The sequence below is a fragment of the Cyclospora cayetanensis genome, unplaced genomic scaffold (genome assembly GCF_002999335.1).
Source record: "Cyclospora cayetanensis isolate NF1_C8 unplaced genomic scaffold, CcayRef3 CcayRef3_contig_81, whole genome shotgun sequence".
Lineage (NCBI taxonomy): Eukaryota > Apicomplexa > Conoidasida > Eucoccidiorida > Eimeriidae > Cyclospora > Cyclospora cayetanensis.
This window is the reverse complement of record NW_020312754.1, coordinates 142,959-169,099: the sequence shown is the minus strand read 5'-3', so window position 1 is coordinate 169,099 and position 26,141 is coordinate 142,959. Positions and strand designations below refer to the sequence as shown.

The following is a 26,141-nucleotide window of genomic DNA, read 5'->3' as shown; positions in this document are numbered from 1 at the left end:
AGAGAGAGAGAGAGAGAGAGAGCCTTTAGTGTGGCTACGGGGCGCGTGCATTCTTTCTTGTGTGATTCTCAACTTCTCGTCCATCTCTTCGAGTTTTGCTTCATCGTGGTATATGTATAGATGTATGTATAGAGTAGACCCGACGTCTTTGTATCTAGCTTGACCAATTGAGCTGCTTCTGTGCCCTTTGTGTTTGTTTGTCTCGGGCTGTCGTCTTTAGGGCGTCTGTCCTTCCCGGCGTCTTGTCAAGCCTCAGCCGACGCCCGGTCTCTTGTCTCCCGCCTGTTGTCCCTTGAGCCACTGATGCGCATAGGCGCCTGCGGGGGTGTTGAGGAAGTCATGCGGCACCCCTGGTTTGCGGGGATTTGCTGGAACGTGAGCATTTTAGGGGAGAAGGTTCCTGCGTCCGCTCATGGGGGGCGTTTCACGTGAAGGGCACGCAGCCAACCACTTTGTGGGGAGGCCACGAATTGAGCTTTTTGGGCGGCAACACGCAGGATGTAGGATTAGCCTATGTATGCTATGTCTGTTACCGCTTCTGGTCGTGCGGTGTATCGTCTACAGCCGATCGACCGCCAGCGGAAGGCGAGTCCTCTTCTTGGATTGCTGCGAGAAGCTAGGAAGGAAAGTCCTCCTCTTTCGACCGAGTGCGTTTCTTGCTATTGGCGCTCTCACGTTTCTGCCCCCTTTGGATGTACCGGCATCACCTGCAGTTTCGGGTCTGTGGTCTCAGGGTTTCGCATTTTGCGCATTTGGTATGCGGTTTAGGGACGTTCTGGAGGCAGCGCCATTTACGTGCGATAAAGGACGCTGGAAGCCTCAAGAACCTTGCGCTTCCTCCGCCTTTGACTGGACGAACCCGATGCGACTTAGGGACTTAGCCGCCCGAACGAGTGAGCAGGAGGCAGCAGGCAACTGGCTGTGACCAGCTGTCTTGAACTGTATTTTTGCCCGTCAATGTAGATGCTAGCTTCTCGGTTGTTCGGTCTGCGTTTATCTTTTGGGACGGCAACTCATGCGGCGCTGCGTATAAATAATAGCTTGCGGCTTGCATGTGAATGTGGCGTGCATGCAGCCGACTTCACAGTTGAAGGCATGTGCGTGGGTGTACCGAGAGTGCCTCGTACTGCACGTGTTCCGGTTGCAGCACTCACACCTGCAGTAAGCGCCGCCACAGAAATAACATCTGAGATTGCTTCTGATGTGACTGGTTCTGATCGTCATCCCTTGGCACAGAGCCCGGCTGCAGCAGACAAGGCAGATCTGACCCCTTTGGATCCCAATAGGCCTTGTGCCGGTTCGGCCGCGCAGCCTCATCCTGGACGGAAGGCGCATGATTTCCCGCCTTCTTTGGAAAGAGAGAATACACCTATGGACAGGCGAGCTGCGCCTGTGCGTGACAAGGGAGAAGGCAGCAATACCCCAAGCCCTGTAGGGCCAGGAAATGCGGATTATACCACAGACAAAGGACGAGCAGAAGCGGGAAAGCAGGCAACAGCAGCCACTGCAGCTGCAGCTGCGAACAGTGAACCAACGCAAGTGATTATTGCACCATTAAGCGCGGCGGGTGCACAGAAATCTAGAGAGATAGAAACGCCAGAGCGTTCAGCAGAACTGGTATTATCTGTCAGCGTGAGGAAGGAAAAGACGTGCTCCAATTCTCTTCAATCAACGGAGGCGGCAGACCTCTCTACCATCAGTGCAGTTTTACCCTGTGGGACGAGGGACGCCGAGGAACCCCCACGGGTGACACCCGCCGCTTCACCAGGGAAGCTCGTTACATGCGCACTGCGCTCTTTGCGATCAGTAGGAGGCACGGGAAGGCCTTCGGCCCTGTCTTTAAGGGATACGGGTGAGCCTACTGCCGGCAGAGGCAGCGTCAGCAGCCCTGGGTCGCTGGAGGCAGCTCCAAGTCCAGCAGCTTCTGTTACTCCTACCCGTGCAGAGAAGGGGCCTAAGCTACGGAAGTCCGCAGCCGTCCCTCGCATAGCATCCCTGGCGTCGCAGCGCGAGTGTGAGCGAGCCTCAGCGCGACAACCGACACCGCCCTTGGGTGCCCCTGCCGGCAGTCGAGGCAGGCTGGGGTACAGTTCGGCCTCACCCCAGAACTCGCCCATTGTACGTGCACGCCCAGTGCCAGCAAAAGGAAGCCACGGTGTGGCGGTTACCAGCTCACCGGGGCCCTCTAGAGGACCCTCGCATGCAGTGCACGCCGGGCGAATCGACGTTCTCCCCCCTTTCCCAGGAACGGCAGCTGTCTCAGTGCGGGTGAATGGCACACCCGTCCCCGGATCTGGGCTGTCAGATCGAAAGAAATCCGGAGAAACAAAGCAGGTACCAAGGCAACTGCGGAACGCGTCTATGCAGCCCGGGTCGACCGGGAGCAGGAAAAACTTGTCGGCGCATGTGAAATGAATTCTGCATCAAATAGACGATTCCAGTGACTCTTTGTCAAGTAAATTGCCGTCTTTACGTATTGGAGTCAGCTGTGCTTCAGGTCGTCACATACACAGGGAAACTGGATATATTCTTTGCTTCTGAGTACTACGGTGCCTTTCAGCCGTAAAGGCGCCGAGTGCGCCATTTTTTATTCCCTGGCGGTGTCCTTACCCAATTACCTGGAAAAGCGATTCTATATGCAAATTTTGCTTTTATCCTACAGGGGTAGTTTTTGCAGCGGACTACTGCTTAAACAAGAACACTCCTCGCTTACAGAGCTCCGGTGTATCGCATGTCTCGACATACAGTGCTGTATGCTGCAATGTGAAATGGTCAGAAGTGAATCTTTCCTCAGTTGAGGATGCAAGTCCATGAGGAGGCAGGAGAACGCATTTTGCTTCAGAAAACATAACGGAAGGGACATGATTTAAAAGCTATTCCGATTCAGTTCTATTTCGTGGCAGCCGAGATCATGTGTACAGTAGAATCAGTACAAGAGTTCTGATCTACGGATTTTACAGTCCATTCACTTTAAGATCAGCTGTACATTCAATATTTCTGTTGTGTGCAATGGGGAAGAGACACTGGAAGATCAAAAATGGGATTTTCTGGGCTGTTTATTGCGTTGCCTTCTTTCCCACGGTGCTCATGGGTGCGGTATCGGAAGCCATGAAGAAAGCCACCAGTTGTAAGAAAAATGCAGGTGACAGTTGAATCAGAAGCGAAAAACATTTACCACAGTTAATCAGAGAGTACTTGAAATAGACCAAAAACCCCACTTTCAGCAGGCGAGGAATCCGGTAAACGAAAACCGCCTAAATCCGCCTTTGGGTAAGCAGCATCATGTCGACACCATTTTTGTCATACCTAGTGTGGTTTACTAAAAAGGCTTTCACATTTTTAAAAACGTACCTGCAATTAATTTTTGAATCATCAGGTGATACTGTACCCGTGCCTTCGCCTGTTTTGAACTTGCATATGGACCTACCCAACACTGACCGATTCAACGCGAAATTTTCTCGAATGGCGCTAAGGCAACTAGAAAACGACATACAGACGAGGAAGGAAGACTTTGAAGAAGACATGGAAGGTGAGGGGATTAGCTCAGCCAGATCATGGCGTGAACCGCTTTCCAATAATGTTGCCAATGAATTACCTACGGTTACAGGTATCCAGGCTGTCATAAAGCAACAGGTATTTTCGATAGTATCCTAACTGTTGCCTCATACCGAAGAAATGGAGGTTCTCGTGTATCAGGCTGAAGAGATGAAGGATCTACTGGCCCTTGCTGAGCTGCTTACGTCCGTTTCTAAGGGCGAGCAAAGAGCCTAGCCCAGAAACATATCCAATGCCACTAGCTCTCTCGTCTTGCCCCCCGATGGTTCCCCTGCATCCTCTCTTACCCCAGCGGTTTTAAATCCCTGTTCCTCTCATGAATCATTCTGTCATCTCGCGCAGGGACGGCGCAGGGGGATATGAATGTGAAATGGGAAGGACAAATGCTTGCAAATAGCTTAATAATGCAAAAATTAAGCGCATACCAAAGATATCAGCTTTGCTTTCACCTAAAACCGCTTTACCATTCTGGAGAGTTCAGAACCAATGAAGCGTATGCCGAGAAAGAGTCGCAATCGGTACCTGTTTGTTTGCGTTAATCAGCGTCACCGTTTAGTCTACACAGCTGTATTGATTCAGAAAACACCTGGAGATTGACGCTTTGCCTTTTTCCCGCAATACCATCTAGGAAGTCTTCTAGAGGCTAGAGCCGCAGCCCCACGGCGAAGATTTATTTCTGCATCCTACATATGCGTCAGTTACCGCTTTTAGTTTTATTTTTTTGCTAAGATAAATAGCATGTTTATTTGGATCTTGGCGCCAAAGCCCCCGTGAACTCTGCCATTACGTAAATCCTTTCGTGCTTTTCTGCCCACAACATCTCGCTCTCCTGTATTGATACGTCATGCATGCTTTGTTGAAGGCCATCAGAAAAGAATCGTAGGGTAATGAGCTGGTGGAATCTGAATGTATGTATGCCATAGAGCATCACCTTATGAGCTGAAGCTCTTGGCCATTCAGTTTTACCCGGCTTGATCATCTTGTTTCTTCACGTGTCCCCGTCTGCTATAACCTTCCGAAGGAGATGTCGATTCCTTGCCTCTTTGAGGATCGTTTCACAGTCCGGAGTGTGGACAATAACAAATTTGAGCGTGTTAGCAGAATTCGTGCCAAGAGCTCGGGACTCGATGCAGAACTCATTTTGGATGTCAACAAACAGCTGCTCCCTCTTGCCGAAAAGCAGGTAAGCAAGCAGTTCCATCCCATATCAATGTATTAGAAAAGGTGCTAATGATATGTAGGACCATCATTTAAAGAAACAGCAGAATAATCTATGGTGCTCCTTAATGAACTATTGTTTCATGAGACGACCGACGATTCAAAGCAAACAAGCTGCAAAACAGCTGCAACATGGGCTCAATTGGAGGACAGCATGACAGCGTGCACCCATTCGCGCGCACTTTAAGTGTATGCATGCTGACTGTATGTTCAGGGGGTGCATATTGGTCTCACGAACTCGTTGGTTCTCCCAGACCGCAAGGCAGATGGCTCCACAGACGCACAGCAGTTAAGCGGCTACGACTATGTCATGTATGGCAAGGTTTTCAAGCTAGAGGAAACCTCATCGGAAAGAAGGTACATTCTGTATCTAATATGCCCTGAAGAGTGCTAGCATGTAGTGTAGCATTAACTCGATTCAAGTGTCTAGAAGGCCTTGTAGTCTTGGAATGAAGTGCCACCATCTTATTGCGTGTTTGCTGTATCGTCTGCCTGTGGTACATCTCCCTCGTGTCGCTTGCAGAACCCTTTATTTGTCCTTTGGGGGGCTCTTAATGTCTCTGGCGGCTGACAAGCACGTCGTGGGCGATTTGGAGCTCGATATGCGAGTTTATCTCTTGGTGAAGAGATCGCAAGAGTCGTTGGTCGAATGCTAAACCAAACTTGTAAAATTCAGATAATACGCAGGATAAGAAGGCCGCTTGACTTTTTTCTAGCTCCTGGGTTGAGTAGTAATAGTGCACATCATAACCTAGGGCCACTATAATATATGTATATACATAGAGATATATATATAGTTAGTAGCTCATGTAAAAGATTAAAGCCCTCTAGGATAGAAACTTAGAGGGATAATGGGGCCCTTACCGTCTGTGCCCTGCAACTATTATCTGGTGCATTGCTTCTCACTCAAGATAGAAGGACATACACTCACAGTATATTACAGTTATGTCCCTCTAAACCCCTGAATTTCACCTATTTTACTTGCTTCCGATATTGAATTCCTCCGCTCACCTGTCTCACCTCAATTTCCCGAATACCAATTTCTCTCGACCGAACAGTGCGCATTCGGGCGAGGGAGACGGTGGGGTAGAACTGCATGGCTTGGAATACACTTGCATTCATATAGCTCGCTTTGTACCAGCTTTAGTAGCATCCACACTAGCTGCAGTAGATATCTCAGCATTTCTGCTCCCTGCAACACATGCCTCCGGTTCGTTTTGGAACTGAAAATTAGAGTCGTCATGGAGTACTGCGCTGCTGTTATTTCTGCTACCGCTGTTGCATGGCTTCCTAAAATTGCTTTCCACTGGCCATTGTTGCCCTGAAGGTTTCGCATGCATTTGCACTACCCCAGGAACTATTGTGGCGTGGCCGTGGTAGCCCATCCTTCAAACTGCTGGCTTTCAGTTGCATGCAGGCTTACTGGGTCGCGCGTGGGCTTCAGGTGTGTGCGAGCATAAGTATTGTAATTGGGGTCTGAAGGGAGACTGCAGAAAGATTTATTGCACGAGCAGACCATAAAGGTATGCCCATCACATCCAGTGTCAGTCGCCAATGCCTTCATTTGGCCTGTTTTTGTGACACATTCGCTAGCTGGCACTTTTGTGGTGATACAGTCTAGAGCCTGGGGAGAACAGCACTTCAAGGAGACTGAGAATTCCGGCTTCGATACCCTGTAGTACTTTGCAACAGCCGGACAGCCACTGCGCACGAAACAACTACACTGCACCACATTCAGATAAAACAGAAACTTTGCCTTATCAATTTCATCGAGTCTTTGAAGCGGGTTTTCTGGCGTCCAGTTATCCTAGGCTAAATATTCTGCAATCTTTCTAAAGTGGTTGATCCTAGGAGACACATGACGAATCCAATCCTTGTCACAAACTTTCGTCCATAGGTAGCTCCGCTTTACTACCTCCCCCAACAAAACCCCATATCACTTTGCCGTCCTTTTATGATTTTTAAAACTCAACAATTCTCCCACATGTCGAGTGACTGAAGACTTCGAGCATCCTTAAGGTTACCGGACAAGCCACAAAGAATGGCCTCATTGGGGGTGGTCCTGGAAGAAGGTCTCCTAATGAGAATACAGGGTAATTCCTGATCATTTGGGAATAAATTCTAAAATTTTTAGGCCTCAACATTTCATTTTCGCCCGTGTATGGGCTGCTACTTGTGTTTCGCGGCATACATGTATTATCTTTAAAAAGGAGCCCTCTGCCCAGATTTTTCTGCAGGAGCCTAGTAAAACGATTCTTAGCTGCATTTCAGATCTATGGGGTTCGCTGAGGACCTATCCCTTCATGTATGAATGTTTTCAGACTTTCGTCAGATGGTATAGCCTGCATACTCCATGTTCAACTGCCAAGGGACCAGCGTTCACCCTTCTGTTTAATTGGAAGTCCATTGCTGCACTCTAGAAACTACTTTTCCTAATGCATTTGTCTGTGTTACCCCTCATGGTGAGCCCAGGTACACGTTTACACGGTTACACCAAACTGCTTCACATTTTGGTCAAGCATCACTCGAACTGCTTGTACAATGAAGCTATTTCTATAGTATATCAGCTGTGAACTAGGCGTCTTTCCATACCAGAAGAAATTGATGTTTTGCACCTGGGCGCGAAGCTTTTGTGCGCAAATCTACAGACTGCCCGCAGGTGTAGGCTACCTACATCCTAGCTATCCGTCCTTCCCTTGGGCAAAGAACTTGTCGGAATGATGTCAAGAAGATGGAAACACCGTTTCAGAGAACAAAACGAAGCCAGTCGCTGGCTGTGGGCCCCTCCAAAGGGACCCTATGAAGAGAGTTGCTTGCCGCCGCACTTTTTCGCCTTTCTTGGTTATTGCAGCAGCTTGACTCAATGTGCATCCGCAAGCATTTAATCTATAACTCATCCACGTAGCTTCATTCGGCGTACCTTTTTTTGGCGTGTGTACTTTTCAAGAGACGGCTGCTTTGCCCCACTACTAGTGGCAGCGCAGCCTGGTGGACCAATGGGCTGCACACCAGTGTCAGTTGGGTTTGCAGCCCTCAGCCTGCTCCTAAAATGTAAATATGAGTACAAAAATCAGCACAATACATTGATCAAAATCAAATACTGATGGAATCAAATTAGTGACAGCGAGAAACGATGCCAGAAACGTCGCACCAGCGGCAGCAATGGAGTCCCCGTGTCTGAAATGTCGGCAGTACCTACTTCCTGCGTTGGGTAGAATATCCTTTTTATGGCTATGAAAGCGCTAATTTTTGGCCTAATGGCTGTTTTTATTAAGTCGCTGCCTTGAAAACTGGAGCATTGCGTGTTTTCTCGTTTCTCTGGCAGTATCCTTCCGTTTCTCGACTCTCCTCGTCGGCTCCCATAAAGACTGAGTCTTTTTTTTTTGGCTTTGCAAGCAATCGACATCCTTTGAAAGTACATTTCCAAACTAGATACCGTCAACTCGACCTAAAAAGACACCTCGGGGGCCCCCGAAACCGGTCAAGGCTGACAAGCACACGTCCTGCGTGCCACTATTGCAGGATGCCTGAACTGTAATAGGAGGCTCTGCTGAGCCGACCCATGAGGCGTCTTCTGCCTCCTGAAGCCTGCCGATGCTCTGCTATTCCCGTCCAGCTGTACTGTATCCACTCCACCGCACATGCGTACCAATCCTAGACCCGTCTATGAGGGCTCCCCCGATACAAACACAGTCTGGTTCCCACCTCGGGAATTCGCAGAGTCCACAGAATCTACATTCAGCAATAGGCTCATCCGCTTTAGGTGACTCTTCGATGTCGCATTTGCTTCGCCTCCCCCGCTGGCTGTTGCTGCCTATTGCCCGTTTCCTCCCTGCACGCGATTTGTTGCAGCTGGAGGGCAGTTGCCGGTATCTGAAGGAAATCAGCAGCACTTGGGATGGTCTCTGGCGTCACAAAGTCATTACGGACTTTGTGCGGCGCTATGAGAGCCTCCAGGGAGCCCTCGACCTCATGGGCTCCTCTTGCTCTTGTCACATCACGGGAGGCGGATGCTCTCTAATTCCACCAAAGCCCACTGTTGAAAAATTTTGCAGCTCTGAAGACCGTTCCATCTCTCCGACTCCTTCCTTGAACGTTTTTGACTCGGGAAAGGGGCTTGTTTCATGGACAAGAGAGGGCCCTCAGTGGCCACAAGAGGGTGGCGACGCCTCGGTGCGTCGAAGCACAGCATACACTCTTACCGTCCACCCGTTTACTTGGCGTGTTCTCTATTTTAGAGTGTGCATGCTCTTAAAAAACTTGCGCGGGGGGCTTGCGCACCGGCGGATCCTGAAGGAGGCCCTCAAGCCACCGATTCACGTGGCTGTGGAAGGGGGCATGTGCATAACCCTGGACTGTCGCCGGCTGCTCTGGTGCAATGGAGAAGCATTGCAATGCTTTGACTTAGACAGGGGTCGCTTGCTTTGGTCTTCCTGGGTAGCGGAGGAACCGTTCGAGCCGACTAGCACTGCAGCATTCACTGCAGGTGCAGCTGAAGCAGCAGCGGGGGCACAATTAACGCCACGTAGACTACTAAATAGTATCCAGCAGGAGGAAATCCCTGCGACTGGAGTCAATGGATCCCAAATGCGTTTTCGTGGGGGACCTCCCAAAGTGGCCCCCTTCAACCCTTTGCTAACTGGGCCTGTGGGGGCCTCTCAAGGGTGGCGTTCACGGTGCCACGTGGTGGCTAGTGCTAGCCACGCTTTTACATTCGTACGAGGGTGGTTGCAGGTATTTTGTCTGCAAACAGGACTGTACGTGAGGGACCTCTGTGTGGGCCTTTCCCCCATTCAGACGGCAGCCGCTGCCAGCTGCATGCCCATCGATGTATGCCATCGCAGTAATCAGTTCGCCTTCATTTCGAAAATAGGCGCCATCATCTATGACAGTGAAACTCTAGCCCCTCTCTTTGCGCTGCAGCATGTGGGCACACTCGAGCTGCGGCAGCTGCAACAGCAACAACAACAGCAAAGGAGGGCCTACTTAGGGGGCGAATGGGTTGGCGGACCACCTCCCCACGCAGAAGGCGGATTTGACTTCTGCTGGGCAGGGGCTGCATGCAGAGGGCGTCCTCTACACAGACGCACAGAATGTAGCCTCGAGCAGCAGCAGTTGCAGCATCAGCAAGGAGACGCGACGAGACAGAGTGGCGCTACTAGCAACAGCGACCTCTGCAGCTGTTTCTGCCACTTAAACGGTGCAGAAAGAAATGCTTCCGCATGCAACGCGAGGGGCTGTTGGGCGAGCTGGAATACAAATAGAGGGAGCTGCGGCAGTAGCGGTGGGCTGTTTGCCTCCAGACGGTGCAGAGATACCGAACTGCAGTGCAGTCTCAAATGCTGCAGGTTGGGGTGTCGGCATATTGTGACTTGGCATGCGGGAGTCAGCCGGCGCCTTCTCGTCTGGTCCGCCTCTCCTGTGTGCACCGCTGATGCTTCGCAAGGCCCCCCGAGTTCAGTTGCTCAGTCTCCTCCCTACCTTGCAACGCCTTCTGCGTCTTTTAGTGCTCGCTCTGGTGTCATAGAAGCACCAGCAATAGTTTCTACGGCTACCGCCTCCTGCGCACGGCTGGTATATACACTGAGGGGCCACACGCGGCCGCTGCTTCGCGTAAGGCAGCAGACTGACTGGAGAGACATGCATGAATACTTCCTTGCATCCCTGGATGTCGGGGGGACTGTGCGGGTGTGGCACTCGGCGGCATTTCCTCAAAAGGAGGCCACAGCAGCAGCAGCAGCGGCGGCGATGACTCGTGCATGCGAGCGAGACACCGAAATCGCTGCGGCACCGCTGCTGCCGGATCCTCTGCAGCAGCAAGGGGGGCAAATGAATGCGGCTGGGATGCGTCCAATACACCCTGAGAGCGCAGGCATCAGTAGCAGAAGGAGGTTTCTCTGTGCGCGACAAGCGGAAGATGACAGCAAAGAGGCCGCCATTGGATGTATCGCGGTAATCCCTCCTATGGACAGTTACTGGGTGCACCGCATCTCCCTCTCCTGCCATGGCCTGCTGACGCTGTGCCGTAGAAAGCAGGTGCTGCAGCACTCGCAGCAGCATCAGCAACCCCTGCTGTTGCTGTGGATGTTGAATGCTCCTTCGCTGTCTTCTCTGCGAGCGAGGCGGGGCACCAAGCAAAAGCTGCGACTGGACTGGTCTTCCACGAACCCTGACGCAGTTTGGCAGCATATGCTTTCCCGCTGGAAGCAACTCGCTAAAGGCACGACAAAAGACGACTTTGGATGCAAAGTTGTTGGCGTGTTAGAGGACAGAAGGCGCAATTTTTCTGGGGCTGACACTGCGATACGCATCTCAGTCAAGGCGGCAGCAGAATCGCATGCCGTTCCTGATTCTGCAGCCGTTTTTTTCGCATCAGCCTCAGAAGCTGCACGTTCTGCAGACACAGCAGCAGCAGCAGCATCACGACGACCACCACCATCATCAGGAGCACCGACTCCTGAGGCTCCATGTGTTGTTACTGCTGGAAGAACTGCTGGCTTCGCAATACGTGGGCTCAGTTTGCGTCCGCTGAGCAATCGCGGCACTGGCAGCAGTAGACGCAGCAGCTCGGATGGCCCTCGCAGCTTAGGGTCGCAAACAACTGGAATTTGCTCCCGTAGCAGCAGCGTCCAGGAGCCAGAGGAAAGCAGCCACAGGAGCTTGGCAAGCAAAGGTGGCAACGGCAGCACAGACAAGGGCAGCAAGCGCACCATTAGAATCCCGCAAAGCTGCGCAGAGGGCTTTGCAGGAAGCATGCCCTTGCCTCGTCGCGCAATAGGCGGCAGCGGCAGGAACAGCGGGCCGGAGAGCACCAGCTCCCAAGTGCATACACTTGAAATTTGCGGTGCGTATTTGTTGCCCAGTAATGCCTTCTTTGCGGAGTTCAGCGGCGAAGGTCTCATCTCTGTTTTATGTGGAGAAGATGAAGTAAATTCTACGGAGAGCGTCTCAGGCTTCGCGCCTCGAGTACCCCGGTACAACCCTTTCAAGCGGTCCCTCTCGGATTGGCTGGTCTTTGATGTGGAGCGACTGCAGCGGGAGCACAATAGCCGGGCAGCCTCTTCATCTGCACGAGCTGCAGCAGCTGCGGACTCAGTTGCTGAGGTGGCAGATGAAGGGGCAACAGCAGATGCTGCGGCTGCGCTGTGTGACGATGCAGCTTTCGCACTAAGGCAGGCAAAGAGGTGCTGCTGGAGGGGAGATCCCGGTGTTCGCCCCCAAGAGTCCTCCCCGGACAGGCCGCTGCAGGCCTTTTACGAGCCAGCAGCAACACAGTGGCGCCTGCAACAGCAGCAGAGAGCCGCGGAAGAAGCGAAACGGAGGGAATCTATCAAGTCGCATCGGCGACTGGTTCTGCAGTGGATTGAAAGGCAGCGACGGCGCAGGCACAGATCTGCAGTTTTAGCAGCGTCTGCTGCTGCACATGCAGCTAGCCATGCCGAAGCTGCTGTATTCGCTACCAACTTGACGGGAGAAGGACACGGGCATGCAGAAAATCAAAGAACAGCAGCAGCAAGCGCCCCACTGAGGCCCCTAGCGATTTCTCCCGGTCCTCAAGGCGCCTCCTCCACCCCCTCAGTCTCCAACAGCCGCACCGCTGCCGCCACAAACGAGAACAGAGCAGAAGTCTCAGCGGTGCCTACTTCACAGAGGAGTCTGCGCTCTCCCTGGCCTGCTTCCGTCGAACCGCAAGCCTTGGATCCTCTCTCCAGCGTCGCATGGCTTCGCGAGAAAGGAAATGCATGGGCACTTGTGGACTGGAAGGCAGTTCAAGTAGATGCCAATGGATCCTTGGTTATCTTGGACTTCGCACATCCGGATGCTTCTCCTCTCTGTCCGGCTATATTCCTCTAACACTGCGATTTCACGCTTTGCCAGTTACGCGTAAAGGGGTCCAGCCCAGCCCCCTACGGGCCATGCTGCACACACGAGTCTCCCAAAGAGGCCCCCTTATGGCTCCTACTAGGGGCCTCGGCCTGCCCCCCTGTCACCGTCCCACAGTAATACCACATGTCTCTCCACGCTGCCACGCCTTTCCGAGGAAGGGGGAGGGAAGCGCGTTGCTTTTGGGAGGATCCTTTTTTTCTCGGCGCTCGCATCTCAAAGTCGCCGTGGAAGCCAGAAGCTCGAACTCCCAACTAGAGGCGCCGGGAGGCGCCCCCTTCGATGTTAGGTTCTGGTTCTAGCACCGATGGGGGGCTAGTTGTGTGAAGCGAGAACGTATTGCATGTTCAGCTCTAATTTCAAGCACACGTGCTTGCGCTCCCTTGCATGCTTGTCTGTGTTCTTGTTATGCATTCTACTGCTTTTATAGAGACCTTTCCCCTAAGTATATGCATACGTCGCACACATGCGCACAGGCATTCATGGGCCTGCCAGTCTAGCCGTTCGTGCACCGTGCCGAGGTGAGTGTGCGCTGCATTGCCTTCTGTCTCTGTGCATTGAGTGTTGGCCTTGTGAAGCCCCGATTATCCCTTCTCAGACTTACGCACGAACATATGGCAACCGCACTGTCCACGTGCTCTCCCCTTCTGTGGCGTATGGTAAACCCTGTAGCTGCCATACCGAGCCACGTAGCACCAGACGCCACTGTAGGACCACAGCACGCTGAAATAGTAAACCATTGCAAGACTATCTCTGTGACGTCCTGACATAAGTGGAAGAGTGTTCCTCAGGGATTCCGGCCTTCGTGATCTTGGGTCTAAGGGCTTGTACAAATGCACATAAATACTGAGTGCAGACGATAAACTATGCAGCTATGTACAAGGGAGTGTATGCGTACAGGAAAGTGGTTGATGTACCAGGTTTGGTAGGAGTTTATATGTCGAGGACAATAATGCCTAGATGGAGTAGGAGCGCAACTTTAAAGCCTCGGTGCATATACAGCACTAATACACCAAGAATGGAGTACTAAGGGTTCTCTCATCACATCCCGTTGCCACATGGCTCATCAGTCGGCCCCCAGTCATAGCCACATGCAAAAACTATGGGGCTTCGGATGGGTTACGCGTTCCCAGCCTCCCTCTTATCTTCATCGTCTGTAGGGTAATGAAGGAACTCCTGCCCTCCCATATACGGGACAAGAGCCCTAGGAACCTTCACCCCAGTTGGTGTTTGGTAGTTTTCAAGGATACAGCACATGCATCGCTGAGTGGCCACAAGCGTTGCATTGAGGAGGTGAACGAAGGGTTTTGAATCTGCCGCTGTAGCCGTCTCCTTTTTGTGGCCAAGGCGAATATCAAGGTCTCTCGCCTGGAAGTCGGTGCAGTTGCTGCAGGAAACCAGCTCCCTGTAGTCCTCATACCCGGGGAACCAGGCTTCAAGGTCGTACTTCTTCGCGGCTGCGTCGTTAAGGGCGCCAGTTACAATCGACACGACTCTGTATGGCAGTTCGAGGGACTGGTAAAATTCCTCAGCTGTAGAAATCATTTCTTCATGCATATCCCACGACTTTTCCGGTGCCGTAATGCAGAACTGCTCGATCTTCTCGAATTGATGGATGCGGAAAATTCCCCAACAGTCCTTTCCGTGCGCCCCAGCCTCCTTCCTAAAGCAGGTGCTGGTGCCAGTATACCGAATCGGCAGCTGCTTCTCTTCTACTCTCTCATGCATATGCAAGGCACACAGTGGCTGCTCGCTAGTGGCTATAAGGAACATGTCATCCCTCTCTGCATCCTGCTGCTGCTGCTTCGTCTTCTGCTGCTGCTGGTGTCCTGCTTCGTGCGGGATCTTGTACAGCGTTTCTTCAAAGTCCCGAAGCTCCGCTGCAGCCCCCATGACACTTTTTCTCATGAAAAAAGGCGGCTGAACCGGCTGGTATCCCTTCTTCATCAGGAAGTTCAGGCCGTATTGAATCAAAGCGTAGTTGAGCATGACACCAGGGCCCTTCAGGTAGTAGCCCCTGTGCCCTGCAACCTCCACTCCTTTTTTGAAGTCCACCCCATGCAACCGCTGCAAAACCTCGTGATGATGCATTTTCCCAGGAGTGCCATCAATCTTCACCTTGTTGGGGGTCCCCCAAGTCCGTACAACTTTGTTGTTCGTTTCATCGTTGCTTACAGGGACGGAGCCATGCACGATATTGCCAATGGATTTGAGGAGCGTGTCTCTGGTGGTTGCTGCTTCTGCAGCCTCAGCTTCCAAAGTTTGTAGCCTTGCCTTGATGCCCGTAGTTTTGGACACTAGGTCCTCGCATGAGGCCTTCGGATCACTCTTCTTTCGCTGTCCGATCTCTTTGTTTACGGCATTCAAGTCCTTCCTCCCCTGCTCTAATGAGAATGTTGCCTCCCTCCATTTCTTATCTGCCGCAATCAGACGTTCTACTCTGGCTGGATCCCGCCCTCGTCTCCTCTCGCTCTCCGCCACATGGGCGGGACAGCCGCCCTTCTCCTCCCGCAACAAGTTTATATCGATCGTCATCTTTTCTGCGGGAAAAGCAAAAAGATCAAGCACGGGTGGACAGCATGCGACAGAGCGGAAGGGAGAAGACACCCAGAGCAGAAGCTGTACAGCTATAAGCCTAGCCGGCCACACGGGGGGCATCAGGGAGAAAGGAACAGGGAGAGCGCATCAGGGTGGCCAGCAAAGTGGGTATGCGCCTTGAGCGGGATACACTTGGAAGCAGGAGCGTGGAGAGGAGGCAACACAAGCAGGCACATAGGGGGAGGATGCTGCGGCAGCAAACTAGAGTAAGTGAGCTGGGGTTGTAGAGGGTGCGTGAAGCACGCAGCGGTCTAGTTCGAGCGCATTCAGAGTATGCATAGTACGCGTCATGCACGACATAGGAAAAGGCAGCAGACGACAAAGCATTATTTGCATTAACCCCGTGTTGCGGAAGTAGGCAGGTACAAGCCGGCGACACGAAGGGAGGGCTGGTACTGTTGCCGCACATGCTACTGCTGCATGTCTTGTTACTGGGCCCAAAGCATACGCAAAGAGCGAAGTGATATTCAAAGAGGGGATAAAGGGCGATGGGAGCGTAGTTTGAGTCTCCCATAGCTTACGCTTACTGAATGCTGCCGGCCTACCGGTTCTAGGATTGGCGTGCTGCGTAAGCTGCCCCACAAGCGCTACCCTGGATGTGAGGAGTAGATCAACTAGCAATCAGCAACATAGCAAATTACAGGAGCATCTAATAAGCCAGTATTCCAGCGGAGTAGTTGAAAATTGGCGCAGGTGTCAAAATTTTAGAGGGTCCCAGATGGCATGAGAATGGAAGGGAGTGCTGGGCCCCCCTGCCTGTGCTGTGCCTGTTGCGGATCTCATGTCTGATGGCGGCCGCGGTTGGCTTCAAGGGGAATCAATATGAAGACAGAATTGCAATAAACAGCTTCATAACAGGTACATTCATAAAGAAAAAAAGCGCCTACCCACGTAACGTATGATTATCTTTTCCTCTTTGGATGCAAAAGCAGCCTGCATAAGGACGCATCGTATGGCATAGACTTGGGGCTTTGGTCGCGTACTACTCGCAGCAGCAGCAGCAGCGCTGCGCTCCCCCACAACCCCTATTCGCTCATATTTCCCGTTTGTCTGATTTTTAGGCATTTTTTTTGCATTCGCTGGTTCCTTCTTGCTGATCTGAGGAAATGAAGGTCTACAAATGCATCTTCTCTGACGACGAGCTCTGCTCGGACTCCTACCAGCATCTTGCTCCTTTTGGGGACGAATCCTTAAAGAATGGTGCGTCCGGCGGCAGCCAAATTTCGTTCGTCATTTTGGAGAAAGTTTAGCACAAGGATGGTGCAAGCAGGTTGCTTAGTAGTGTAATTAGCAGAGTATGGTGGTATCGGATGTTTCCTGGTTGGGGGTCCGCGAGTTGGGAAAACAGCGTGGTATCGCGACATGGGATCCACCTGAACCAGCCAAGGCGTGACATGAGTATGGGGAAAAATTTGGGCTGTAGTTTCGCGTGACTGCGAGGGCTCCTCTGGAGTGTCGCTCTGGTATAGTCTTCGCCGTCTCGCCGGGTCCGGTGCCCAGAGGCCTAGCTGCTGAGCACTTTTGTTGTGGCTTGATGTTAGCAAAGGCATGCTGCTGTAACTTCTCTCTTGCATTTTCGCGTGTTCCATGCGCTTTAGTTGCCTTTGAAGTCAAGGGGACTCGAGTCACGACGGGCATTGGAGACATAGGTGTCGCGGACAACAGGTGGGCGGGATATTGGGAGGCGGTTCTTTCGACCCCTAATAAAGTGGAACAGATGGGACTTATTTTAGGATTTTGCTTGATCGTTCGATAGGCTTGTGGCATCAGTGAAGTTTGTTCCCGTGGTGCCCTTTCTTTTATGTCGTGAATCCTTCTCACTTAAACCTGGTTGCATCGTGTCTGTGTTCATCTGGGATTTGTAATTTGTTCGAGTTTTTGCTGAAACTTCTGTCTTGCGCAGCGCGGAAGGCGAGGATGGCGTGGACGATCAGCCTGAGACGGTGATTGACATTGTCGATTCATTCCACCTGTCTGAGACTTCTTTGTCAAAGAAGGACTTCACTGCATACATCAAGGCCTATATAAAGAGAGTGATGCAGCATCTGGAGGAGAATAATCCGACAAGAGTTGAGGATTTCAAGAAAGGAACCGAAGCTCTTGTGAAAAAGATCCTCGGCTCGTTCGACGACTTCTTGTTTTACATGTCGCAAAGCAATGATTTCGAGGCATCTTTGGTTTATGCATACTACAAGGACGAGGAAACTGCACCAAGGTTTATTTATCTGAGGGACGGCCTTAAGGAGGAGAAGTACTAAATATATAGGTATCGTATTTCACTTCGCAGTAGCTCGATTACAAGTGACTTAAGTTTGGTCTGGTTGCGGGGTGGCACATCGGGCTGGACTGATGAACGACATCTACCTATGAAGGTGAATGCATGCGCATGCTCAAGCTCCCAAAGGAACTTATAATTTGCGGGACTTGGCTGCGGGTACCAAGCCAAGTAATGGCTGCTGTTGCCTCATCCTTTTGCACGGAACCAGGGGGCGAAAATCTGTGCCGCCAGAGTGTGCATGTTTCTACACATGTAGAAGCATTCTGGGTCGCCCCCTATGGGAGGAGAGTCCTATCCACGATCCCCTTGGAGGCATGCGGGGGCCTTGTGCTGTCCTGGTCCAAACAAATCTACGCTTTATGCTGCCCCGAGGCGCTGCTACATATGCAGCTGCTCTCTTTAGGAGGAAAGGGCATCCTGGCAGGTGGTCCCGTTTCCGCTTTCGAACTTTGTTTACAGACAAAACTTTAAGTGTACTAGTCCGGGATTGATGCATCACCTATGTTAGTACTGCTGTCGCTACTTTTGAAAACATGGACTACTGCCGTATTCCCTGCGTGTTTTTCTTTGCGAACTGTAATGAGGGTGTGTATGTACTTAAATTTGTACGAATTGGCTATGCACTAGTGTGGGGCATTTAGTTGTCGCATTCTGCAGGACGCGTGAATGGCCTGCGTAGTGTGCCCTTCTCTGCGTTGCACTCATGGTCGGCCGGTGACGGGCGATTTGCAGTCTGTACTGTTCGTTACGGAATAGAGGTATCCGCGTGTCTTGCTGCCAGCGACCTCGGATACTTCTGGGAATGAGGGAGGTCTCACTGTTAATACATGGGCACCCTGTAACACCCCAGGGTGTACAGTGTCAGTTTTGAGAGCGTCTTTCTGTCCTTTTGGGGTTTAATCTATTCCATGGAGACGCGAGTGCTGCTCTTCGTGTCGGTGTAGTAGCTTGATGACGAGGCTCTGTCTCGACGGTTGTAGTCAGATAAGCCGGCAGTGGAGAGATCGCCTAGGTGTTCTGCTGGCAGCGGCTTCTGCTTGCTACTTTTCTTACTCGAGTCGGATGTACGGCGGGCCCTTTCCCACCCGAAGCTATCTTTACTATGCAGACGTCTGGGAAACCCCGATGGCCTCTCTGGCTCTGTTGTTTCTTCTAATGACGGCTTGCGACGGGGACGGCTTCCTGTAGCTGTACATCCTGAAGCCTGGGGTCTAGGCGGCAATCCCTGAGACTTGGTTGCGCGAAGAGGGCCCTTTATCGTTGAATTGCCATTCGAAGCTGAAGTTCCAATGGTGGATGCTGCTTTGCAGAGCGCGGCGGGGCGCGCCATTTCTACGGCGGTGTTCTTGCTGCTCGGACGACGCTGTTCTAGCGTGTCTCCCCGCGACAGTGTTGCATTGAAGCTGTCTTCGATCCGAATGGAGCTCCAATCTTTGCTGCTGCACAACTGAGAAGGAGACAATTTGACTCCTCTATCAGGACTAGAATGAGTCACAACGCCAGAATCGGGGTCTCGAGTGGCCGCGGACATAACGTTAGATGTACTTGAATTTCTTGTAGCTCCAGCACCGCAACGCGTAGATACCTCAGCTAGTAGGACTTCCACCGTGCCGAGGGAAGGAGAGCCACGAAGGGAAGCCTCATGTGATGTGCTGCCGCTACTACGAAAACCGGCGGGCGGCTGATGCTGACACGAATGTAGGCCGTGAGGCTTAGTGTTGCAGAGGCTGTCCTGAATACTTGTGCACATCGTAGAAGCAGGATCATCCCTTGTATTGACGCTGCTGCTAATGCGCCTGTTGCTGCTTATAGAAGCAGGTAAAGGTGTGTTGGTAGCGCCGAAGGAGCAAGCAGATGTGGCCAGCGTGGTGCTGGCTCTGTCACCACGGGGTGCAAGAAGTCCCGGGTTGGGGGACTCTTTGGGGCCAAACACCATCAGCACTGACCGGAAGGCCGGGTCAGGGGGATTCCAGACGCTATTGGTGAAAATAAAACATCGGTGGCCCTCTACCGAACGGCGGGGAACACAAAGAGCATTGCACGTGCTCACTATACTAGATTCCGTGTATCTGCGGCTCTAACAGAATAAGAAGCTGTGAGTATTGCGAGGAAGATTGTGTAGCGTTTCTGTTGCTATGAAGACGATACACAGCTCTGAGGGAGATGAAGGGGCCGTCAGCGTAAAGACATTACAGGAGTGGGCCCTGCTCGCTCAAAAGAGGTGCATTAATTAACCAAATCAAGGAACCCCATAGGTAACTTTATTTGGGACTTCAGGTTTGCACATAGTAGGAGGGCGCGTGTAATAGACTGCTGCAGTTTTTGATGGCCCTCGGGTCAGGTGACCTCGGCCCCCCTTCTGCTTTGGACTTCTCTATGCTTTGTTGCTGAAGCTACAAACATGCAGAGCCACAATAAGCGGCTTTATAGTCTCTGCTTGGAGCAAAACAACGATATGTAACAAGAGTACGCACAATCTTCTGACTCTGCGGGTTCCTGGAAAGAGCACTGCTGACGGTTCTATGGTGTAGTGGTTAGCACTGCGGACTCTGAATCCGCCGACCTGGGTTCAAATCCCAGTAGGACCTTTATATATCTTGGTTTATCTTCGGTTGCCCGGGTCATTTAATGTGCAAAGCGTGTACTTAGGCTTTGTGCGTGTTATCAAGAAAAGGTATTACTGGGATCTTCAGCCATGTCGGGAGGTTACCACTTGGCTGTGCCAACCCATGCATCCTAAAACTGTCGGGCTTGAGCCTTTTTACCTACCAGAATGAATACATTTCCTTCATTTTCATTGCGCCTAGCTTGAAGAACAAGTGGCAGAACCGCTCTCCCTATCCTGCTCTATAGCGCCCCTCGGGCAGCCGCCCTCCATCTTTAAGGACCGCTTGTTCCTCCCACTTCCTGAGAAACCTTTTATGCCAACTCGGGTAGCATTCTTTCTCGTAGCATACCATGAAAACACTTCCGAGAGAATTAGCCACAGAGTCCTTTGTAAGTACAAGGCCCTTTGCGCTGAAAAAAGTATAGTTTGCAACGGCTTCATCTCTAAAGTGTCCGACATATTTAGAGTAAGTCAACTGCTAGATAGGTTTTGTAGCAGCTAGAGTTGCATGGTGATGGCTACCACTTCAGCCCCCTGAGTTGAACCAGCAAAGGCCTCCGCCAATGTCTGCGATGAGGGGGACACAACAGCGCAAGCAGGAGCCTGATGTCTTAGAATTTCCGGAGTCAACTTCTACAGGATTAAATAGCACAGTAACCAAGAGAGGGAGCACCAGATAGCCTAATCGTCAACGTACAGAAAGCACTTCGACGGAATCCGCAACTCTTCATAAAAGGATAAACGGACCTGTATCTGGTTGCTGCCGTCCCCGGAGGGGATCCTTGCTTTTGCCTCTTCCCCCTGCGCTGTCCAAAAAGCACCAGATCCTACACGAAGACTTGCAGGGGTCCCGGCCTCTATCTCCATGAACTCCACGTCGTCCAGAATATCTGTGCCTTCACAAAACCGAGGATCACCAAGAAATTTCTCCCCCGTAGCCAAAATGTAACTTATACAAATAGGCACCCTCAGAAATTTTAGGTGCTAGTTTGTGAGAAGCTGTGTTGGTGTGTGCATGAGATATCGAATCGGTGCGGAACAGATCAGGGGTGGTACTCACCGTCGATGCATTCGTCAGTAACAAAGAAGGTACGGCCCGCTTGCCCCTGAAGCGCACGTTTGACATCCCTACTTTTTGAGGGAGATTCAGCGGGGAGCACTTCATGTCGTCCTCCCTCGGCAGTAGCTCACAATCGTTGGCGCACGGGGAGTTCTGAAGGGCCTCAACGGGCGCATGTGGAATTTCACTCACTCTGGAAGACAGAAGCACCCTGGCAGTTCCTTTTGCCTTTAAGAAAACCTTATATGGCCCCCTCAGGGGGCGTGAGGCAGACAGCGTGGAATCCTGCTGAAGGGGATACTCTGCGTTGGTCTCGTCCCCGAGCACCAAGGCCAAACCAACCGACACGCCCCTCCTGTCAGAGGCCGAGAAAGTCTTGAGGACCTAGGAGGACCACGGAAAGACACACCAAAGCCACAACACTAACTGCCATCTAGTGCCCTACCTTGCACAGCCCTGAGGACTCCTAATGAACAATGCTCCCCTAAAACACTTCGACCAAAATAAGAAGGTTGATTAGCAGGACGCGACAATATGACGAAGGAATGTCGCAACAGATTCAGGCTTCAGTGATAAATAGGTGTTTACCCGTTCTAGTGCAGCCTTGATTGCTCTCTGAGGGCTTTGTTGTGCACGCAGCTCAGAGAGAAGCCAAACTAGGGGCACACATCATACACAGCAGCATGAGAGATAGGGTGAAGCCCAGCTACAGGCTGAGGCTTGAGTTAGGACCAATAGGATTCGTTTGTACAGTTGTTAGGGTTCTCCGCTGTAGAGCTGTAAAATTAATGAGATTTCTTTTTGTCTTATGTCTTTCACAATAGTGCCAAGGGGCCTCTAGCAGCAGCTGCAGCACTGAGCGTACCTGCCATCTCGGTATGGGGGGCTGCGGCTCTGTGGGTGACATTGGGTCCCTCCCACAGTAGTAGCAAACAAAGGCCCGGAGCGCTGCAACCCGTAGAGATTCAGAATACGCAAGGAAGGATCGGTGTTTAGCAAGTACGTTGTTGCCGGGTCATTCAGGGTTTAGGGCTTCAGGGTTCATCAGCACTTACCAGAACACACCGACACCCTTGTGGCGTTTTGGGTGGTTCTCTTGCACCTGGTAGGAGGGGAGGAGGATCTCTATATGGCACCGCTTGCACCCTTCCCAGGCTACGTCTTCAGTCGGAAAAGTAAAGGCTCGATTTGCAATGGTTTCCAGGGGGACTACAAAGGACACTTTCTCTGTGGGTGCTCCTTGGGGCAATGAGGCTGCTCTGGTGCTCATTGTAGGGCTACATGAGGTCTCGTCTTCGTTTGTAAAAATACTGCGACCCTGAGCATCTTTCTCGTTGATACTACCTTCAGAAAGCTTACTCCAAACAGCCCAGCACACATTTAGCCGCTGGAGATTACGAGCCGTGCCCCCACACGTCGTAAAGGCCTCATTGGTCCCCCCACAAGTATGACTCAGTGGCTCATCATGCACTGTGCCTGAGGTTGTGTCGGGCTTCTCCAGGAATGATATTTCTACTGAGAGGGGGCTGGTACTCTGCGGAAATCCATCAGGCTTAACTTCGTTGCCACCAAGGGACAGTACCGATTCACTGGGATCCTCTGAAGCGCATTTAGATGAGCAGCCCATGATCTCCTTGTGATGCGAAGCTATGCGGAGAACCTGTTCCCTATCGGTTGCTTGTGTGCCGCCTTTCGAATTGCTGCCCTGTTTTTTTCCGCTGCTGTCTTCATTGCCGCTCTCATGCGTAGACGCGCTGAAGGGGCAACAGGGGCCACGGCCTGAGGCAGCGATCCCTTCAGGATGATGAATCTGGTCGGGGTTTGTGCCTGTCTCTACTGAGGTCTTACTACTCCCTCCTGTTTGTACGCTGCTAAAGCTTTGTGTGCCTTGAGTCCCTTCTTGCTCTTCTGAGACTGTCTGTGAGGCGTCACCATTTATATGGCAGGAAGTGCGTCTGCTCTGGGGTCCTCTCAGCGGCCTTTCTTCCCAGGGATGGCAAGGCTCGGGGGATGCAGGCCTTTTGGGTACCTCAAACACACTGGATGGGACTCTGCGGGGAGGGAAACAGGAGGTGAGGAGGCCGCCAGTGCCGCTAGGACCATTCAAAGCCGCCAACGTAAGGCGCGGAACCCCGGCGGCAATCAGAGATAAGCCCCCAGTTTGAGGCCCCAGAGAGCCCCCCAAAGGAGCCAATGGAGCACGGGGTGCTGTGTCGCCCTGTGGGTTAGCGGGCCCTTCGAGAACCGTACCCACCTGGGGGCCCCTAGAGAGGGGTTCCTTACTTAATTCATGGGAAGGACATGAATTATCCTCTGGAGAACGGGGCACTTCAGGGGACTTGAGAGGTGTGTAGCTGCACGCTTGGAAAACCTGCTGTCGTGTGGGGCTGCTTTCTTCCTTAGCGAGGGAGTCGGTCTGAGGGCCCCCGTCTTCCCCGTTGAGCAGCTCTTTATCAAGCACATCTGTTGCAGCGAAGCAATCGCTGCTGAGAGCCTCCCCTGTCAAGGCATCGCCTGTAAGGAGACCCCTTAGCGTCTGCAGGTGCCTGAGGATGCGGCCTCCAATAGCCGCTGGGCTCTCGGGTGGGAGTGGCTCTGAGACTCCGGGATGGAATGCGGCGTCGTTTGAAGCACTGCAGGTTTCCACAGACACCTCAGGCGAGAATTCCGGCATGGATGAGGCCAGACGCAATTCGTGCGACTTGGTTTCCGTGTAACTGTCCTGGCTGTGGACTTGCGGGGGGTCGGGGCCTATGGTAAATGTAGTGGGGACCTGGTGGAGGCTATGGAGGGGCCCCTCGCAACAGTCAGCGTCGACACGGGTGTCACTCATTTCAAGGGTCACAAGAGAACTCAGGGGCTTATCCCGCCTGGGTGCACTTATGCAGCGGAAGGGTCTGCTGCAGTCGCTGGTATTCCTCCTGCTCACGGTAGTGCTGCAGCCTGCAACCTTGTGTTGCATTGTGCTGTATGTGGTGTCAACATATCCTGTCTCTCCTGCTGTACCCAGCGATTCCCGAAGCGTGGAGTCCCGTGGCAACCACCCTGAGCTATCGTATTTTGGCTCTCGAGGAGTTATTGGCTGGAGCTGCGTCGGTCGCAGTTGTTGCAGTGAGGCATGCTGCTGCTGTCGCTGGTGCATTAGCAGGATCGCCTGCTGCTGGAGTTCCCCGGGGGTAGGGCCCACAGGGTCTGCCCATCCGGTGAGTCTTCTAAATGTCTGGTGATAGCCCGTTGTGTTAAGCCGTCGCACGCTCTGAAGGCTTTCGGCGGATGATCCTGAGTGCCCATTAGGCGCTCTGAATGCAGCACTGCTAGACAGTCTTCGCACTAGCCGCGGCTGGAGAGTGGGAGCTTCCCTCACAAAGGGATGAAGAGGCCTACCGGGCAGTACGTAGGGTGCCGGCATCTCGTTCTCTCGCTGTATCCAGGGTCTAGGTGCCCCTAATTGTGGCCTGTCCCACAGTGCGGTCCCCCAAAGCTGGCTTTGGGGGGGCACGGCAGGCAAGGGGAGCTCAAGCAGGCCCTTGGTGAACTGCCTGTGGGGCCGTGGGATTTGAAACCAAGGAGATACGAACGGAGCGCTGTACTGTACGTTGTGTGTTCCAGTACCAGCCGGCGAAGCACTGACATAGCCCGTTGAGGCCTGTTGCCATACTGTTTCGCTTGCGTAGGGGGAAAACTGAGGAAGTTGAGTACTATAGAATTTCAGAGGATGCTCTACGGAAGCCTCTGATACTGCGCCGTGCCCACTACTCGGGTCCTCTACAGCCTCGCCGCCCTCTGCATCGAGTCCCCTGGTAACGCCACACTGTGAAGGTCTGATGTGAAACTGAAGGAGGGGCGGTTGCTCAAGGGGTGAGCCCGTCTTCCATGCAGCAGAGTGGCCAGTGGAGTCCTGACGGGTGTTTTGAATTTGCGGTTGAGCTTCAAGGCGGCTGAAGTCACCAGTCTGTATGCTCTCGGCTGCTGGTAAGTTCCATTCCACGGAGGCTTCAAGGAGCCCCTCATGGTCTCGGAGGTAGGGGTCTGGTAGTTCCTCTGCTGCACTGGGTAGCTCAGTGGCCAATGTCGGTTCGTCCACCAATGGCTTATTTGTGCAGGGAGATGGAGTGTTTGCATCTCTCAGCTGGTCATTTAGGACCGCATCGGCCTGCAGCCTTTCAATGGCTGCCTGATATTGGATCTCTCCAGAGTGTCTCTCGGGCCCCAGTGCCTCCCTTAGAAGAGAGCCTTTCTCGCGCAGAAGAGAACGCATGGTCAGGGGCATCATTGACTGCTCCTTATAGTTCAACACTTTCGGGGTCCCTGAGGTCACTTGGCCTTGTGCCTTTGTGACATTATAAGGACTACGCAGCCCTCCGGGGGGACCCCATTCATGGGATTCCCTGATGTTCTCAAAGGATTTCCAGGAAGTCGCTGGATAGGCGCTTGTCTGGGGTACGAGGCCTAACTTATTCTTCCCGCCAAAGTCCTCCGTGACGAATGAAGTGGACAAGTGCCTTGAGGAGGGGCGCTCCTCCTCATGGGTGCACGCAGCAGCATCCGCTTCACTCGTAGAATCCATCCCTTGAGTGTACACCTTGCATGACGTGTCGGTTGTTTCGTGTGCATCGGAAGCCTCTTTCCGCCTTAGAAGGCGGGCTCCTTGCATGTGCTTGTACGCAACTGCTGCACACATTTTACGCTAAAAACAGCACACGTTGGAGAAATCCTCTGGGGCCCGTACCTGTCTTCTTGTATCTGAAATGCAAGGCTTTGTGGCTTCGTTTACTGGAACACGCACATATGAGGCTGCGCTGCCTAAATGGCCCTCTCAAAAACGACGTCCTTGTGTGCACCAGCTAGGGCGTCAATGACCCATTCGAAACCTTAGGAGCCCCTACGGGCCCTCGAGCACCTCGCGACAACAATAGTTTAACAGGGTAAGACCATAAACT

General features: G+C 52.4%; 5 protein-coding genes and 1 non-coding gene across 6 annotated transcripts; 5 read left to right on the top strand and 1 right to left on the bottom strand.

The window, feature by feature from the left end:
* Nucleotides 1-220: 220 nt before the first annotated feature.
* On the top strand, nucleotides 221-2,415 carry LOC113146947 (the record flags this gene model as incomplete). Its single annotated transcript, XM_026335831.1, has 4 exons — nucleotides 221-375; nucleotides 565-647; nucleotides 769-893; nucleotides 1,076-2,415. Coding segments are annotated over 4 exons (1,703 nt in total), but the record flags the coding sequence as incomplete, so codon positions are not given.
* A 2,164-nt stretch (nucleotides 2,416-4,579) lies between these two features.
* On the top strand, nucleotides 4,580-5,429 carry LOC34618055 (DNA-directed RNA polymerases I, II, and III subunit RPABC3). Its single transcript, XM_026335830.1, has 3 exons — nucleotides 4,580-4,738; nucleotides 4,988-5,130; nucleotides 5,297-5,429. The coding sequence occupies exons 1-3, from the start codon at nucleotides 4,580-4,582 to the stop codon at nucleotides 5,427-5,429; spliced, it is 435 nt and encodes a 144-aa protein (XP_026191615.1).
* Nucleotides 5,430-8,439: 3,010 nt separating this feature from the next.
* On the top strand, nucleotides 8,440-12,627 carry LOC34618053. The gene has a single exon (XM_026335828.1). The coding sequence runs from the start codon at nucleotides 8,440-8,442 to the stop codon at nucleotides 12,625-12,627; it is 4,188 nt and encodes a 1,395-aa protein (XP_026191613.1).
* A 1,149-nt stretch (nucleotides 12,628-13,776) lies between these two features.
* LOC34618052 (serine--tRNA ligase) lies at nucleotides 13,777-15,192 on the bottom strand. Its single transcript, XM_026335827.1, has one exon. It carries the CDS (start codon nucleotides 15,190-15,192, stop codon nucleotides 13,777-13,779), a length of 1,416 nt encoding a protein of 471 aa, XP_026191612.1.
* Nucleotides 15,193-16,361: 1,169 nt separating this feature from the next.
* LOC34618051 (translationally-controlled tumor protein homolog) lies at nucleotides 16,362-17,513 on the top strand. Its single transcript, XM_022731395.1, has 3 exons — nucleotides 16,362-16,455; nucleotides 16,854-16,920; nucleotides 17,159-17,513. Exons 1-3 carry the CDS (start codon nucleotides 16,362-16,364, stop codon nucleotides 17,511-17,513), a joined length of 516 nt encoding a protein of 171 aa, XP_022592776.1.
* A 2,536-nt stretch (nucleotides 17,514-20,049) lies between these two features.
* Nucleotides 20,050-20,121, top strand: Trnaq-cug. Its single transcript has one exon. It is a non-coding gene; the product is annotated as a tRNA-Gln (tRNA).
* The last annotated feature ends 6,020 nt before the right edge of the window (nucleotides 20,122-26,141 follow it).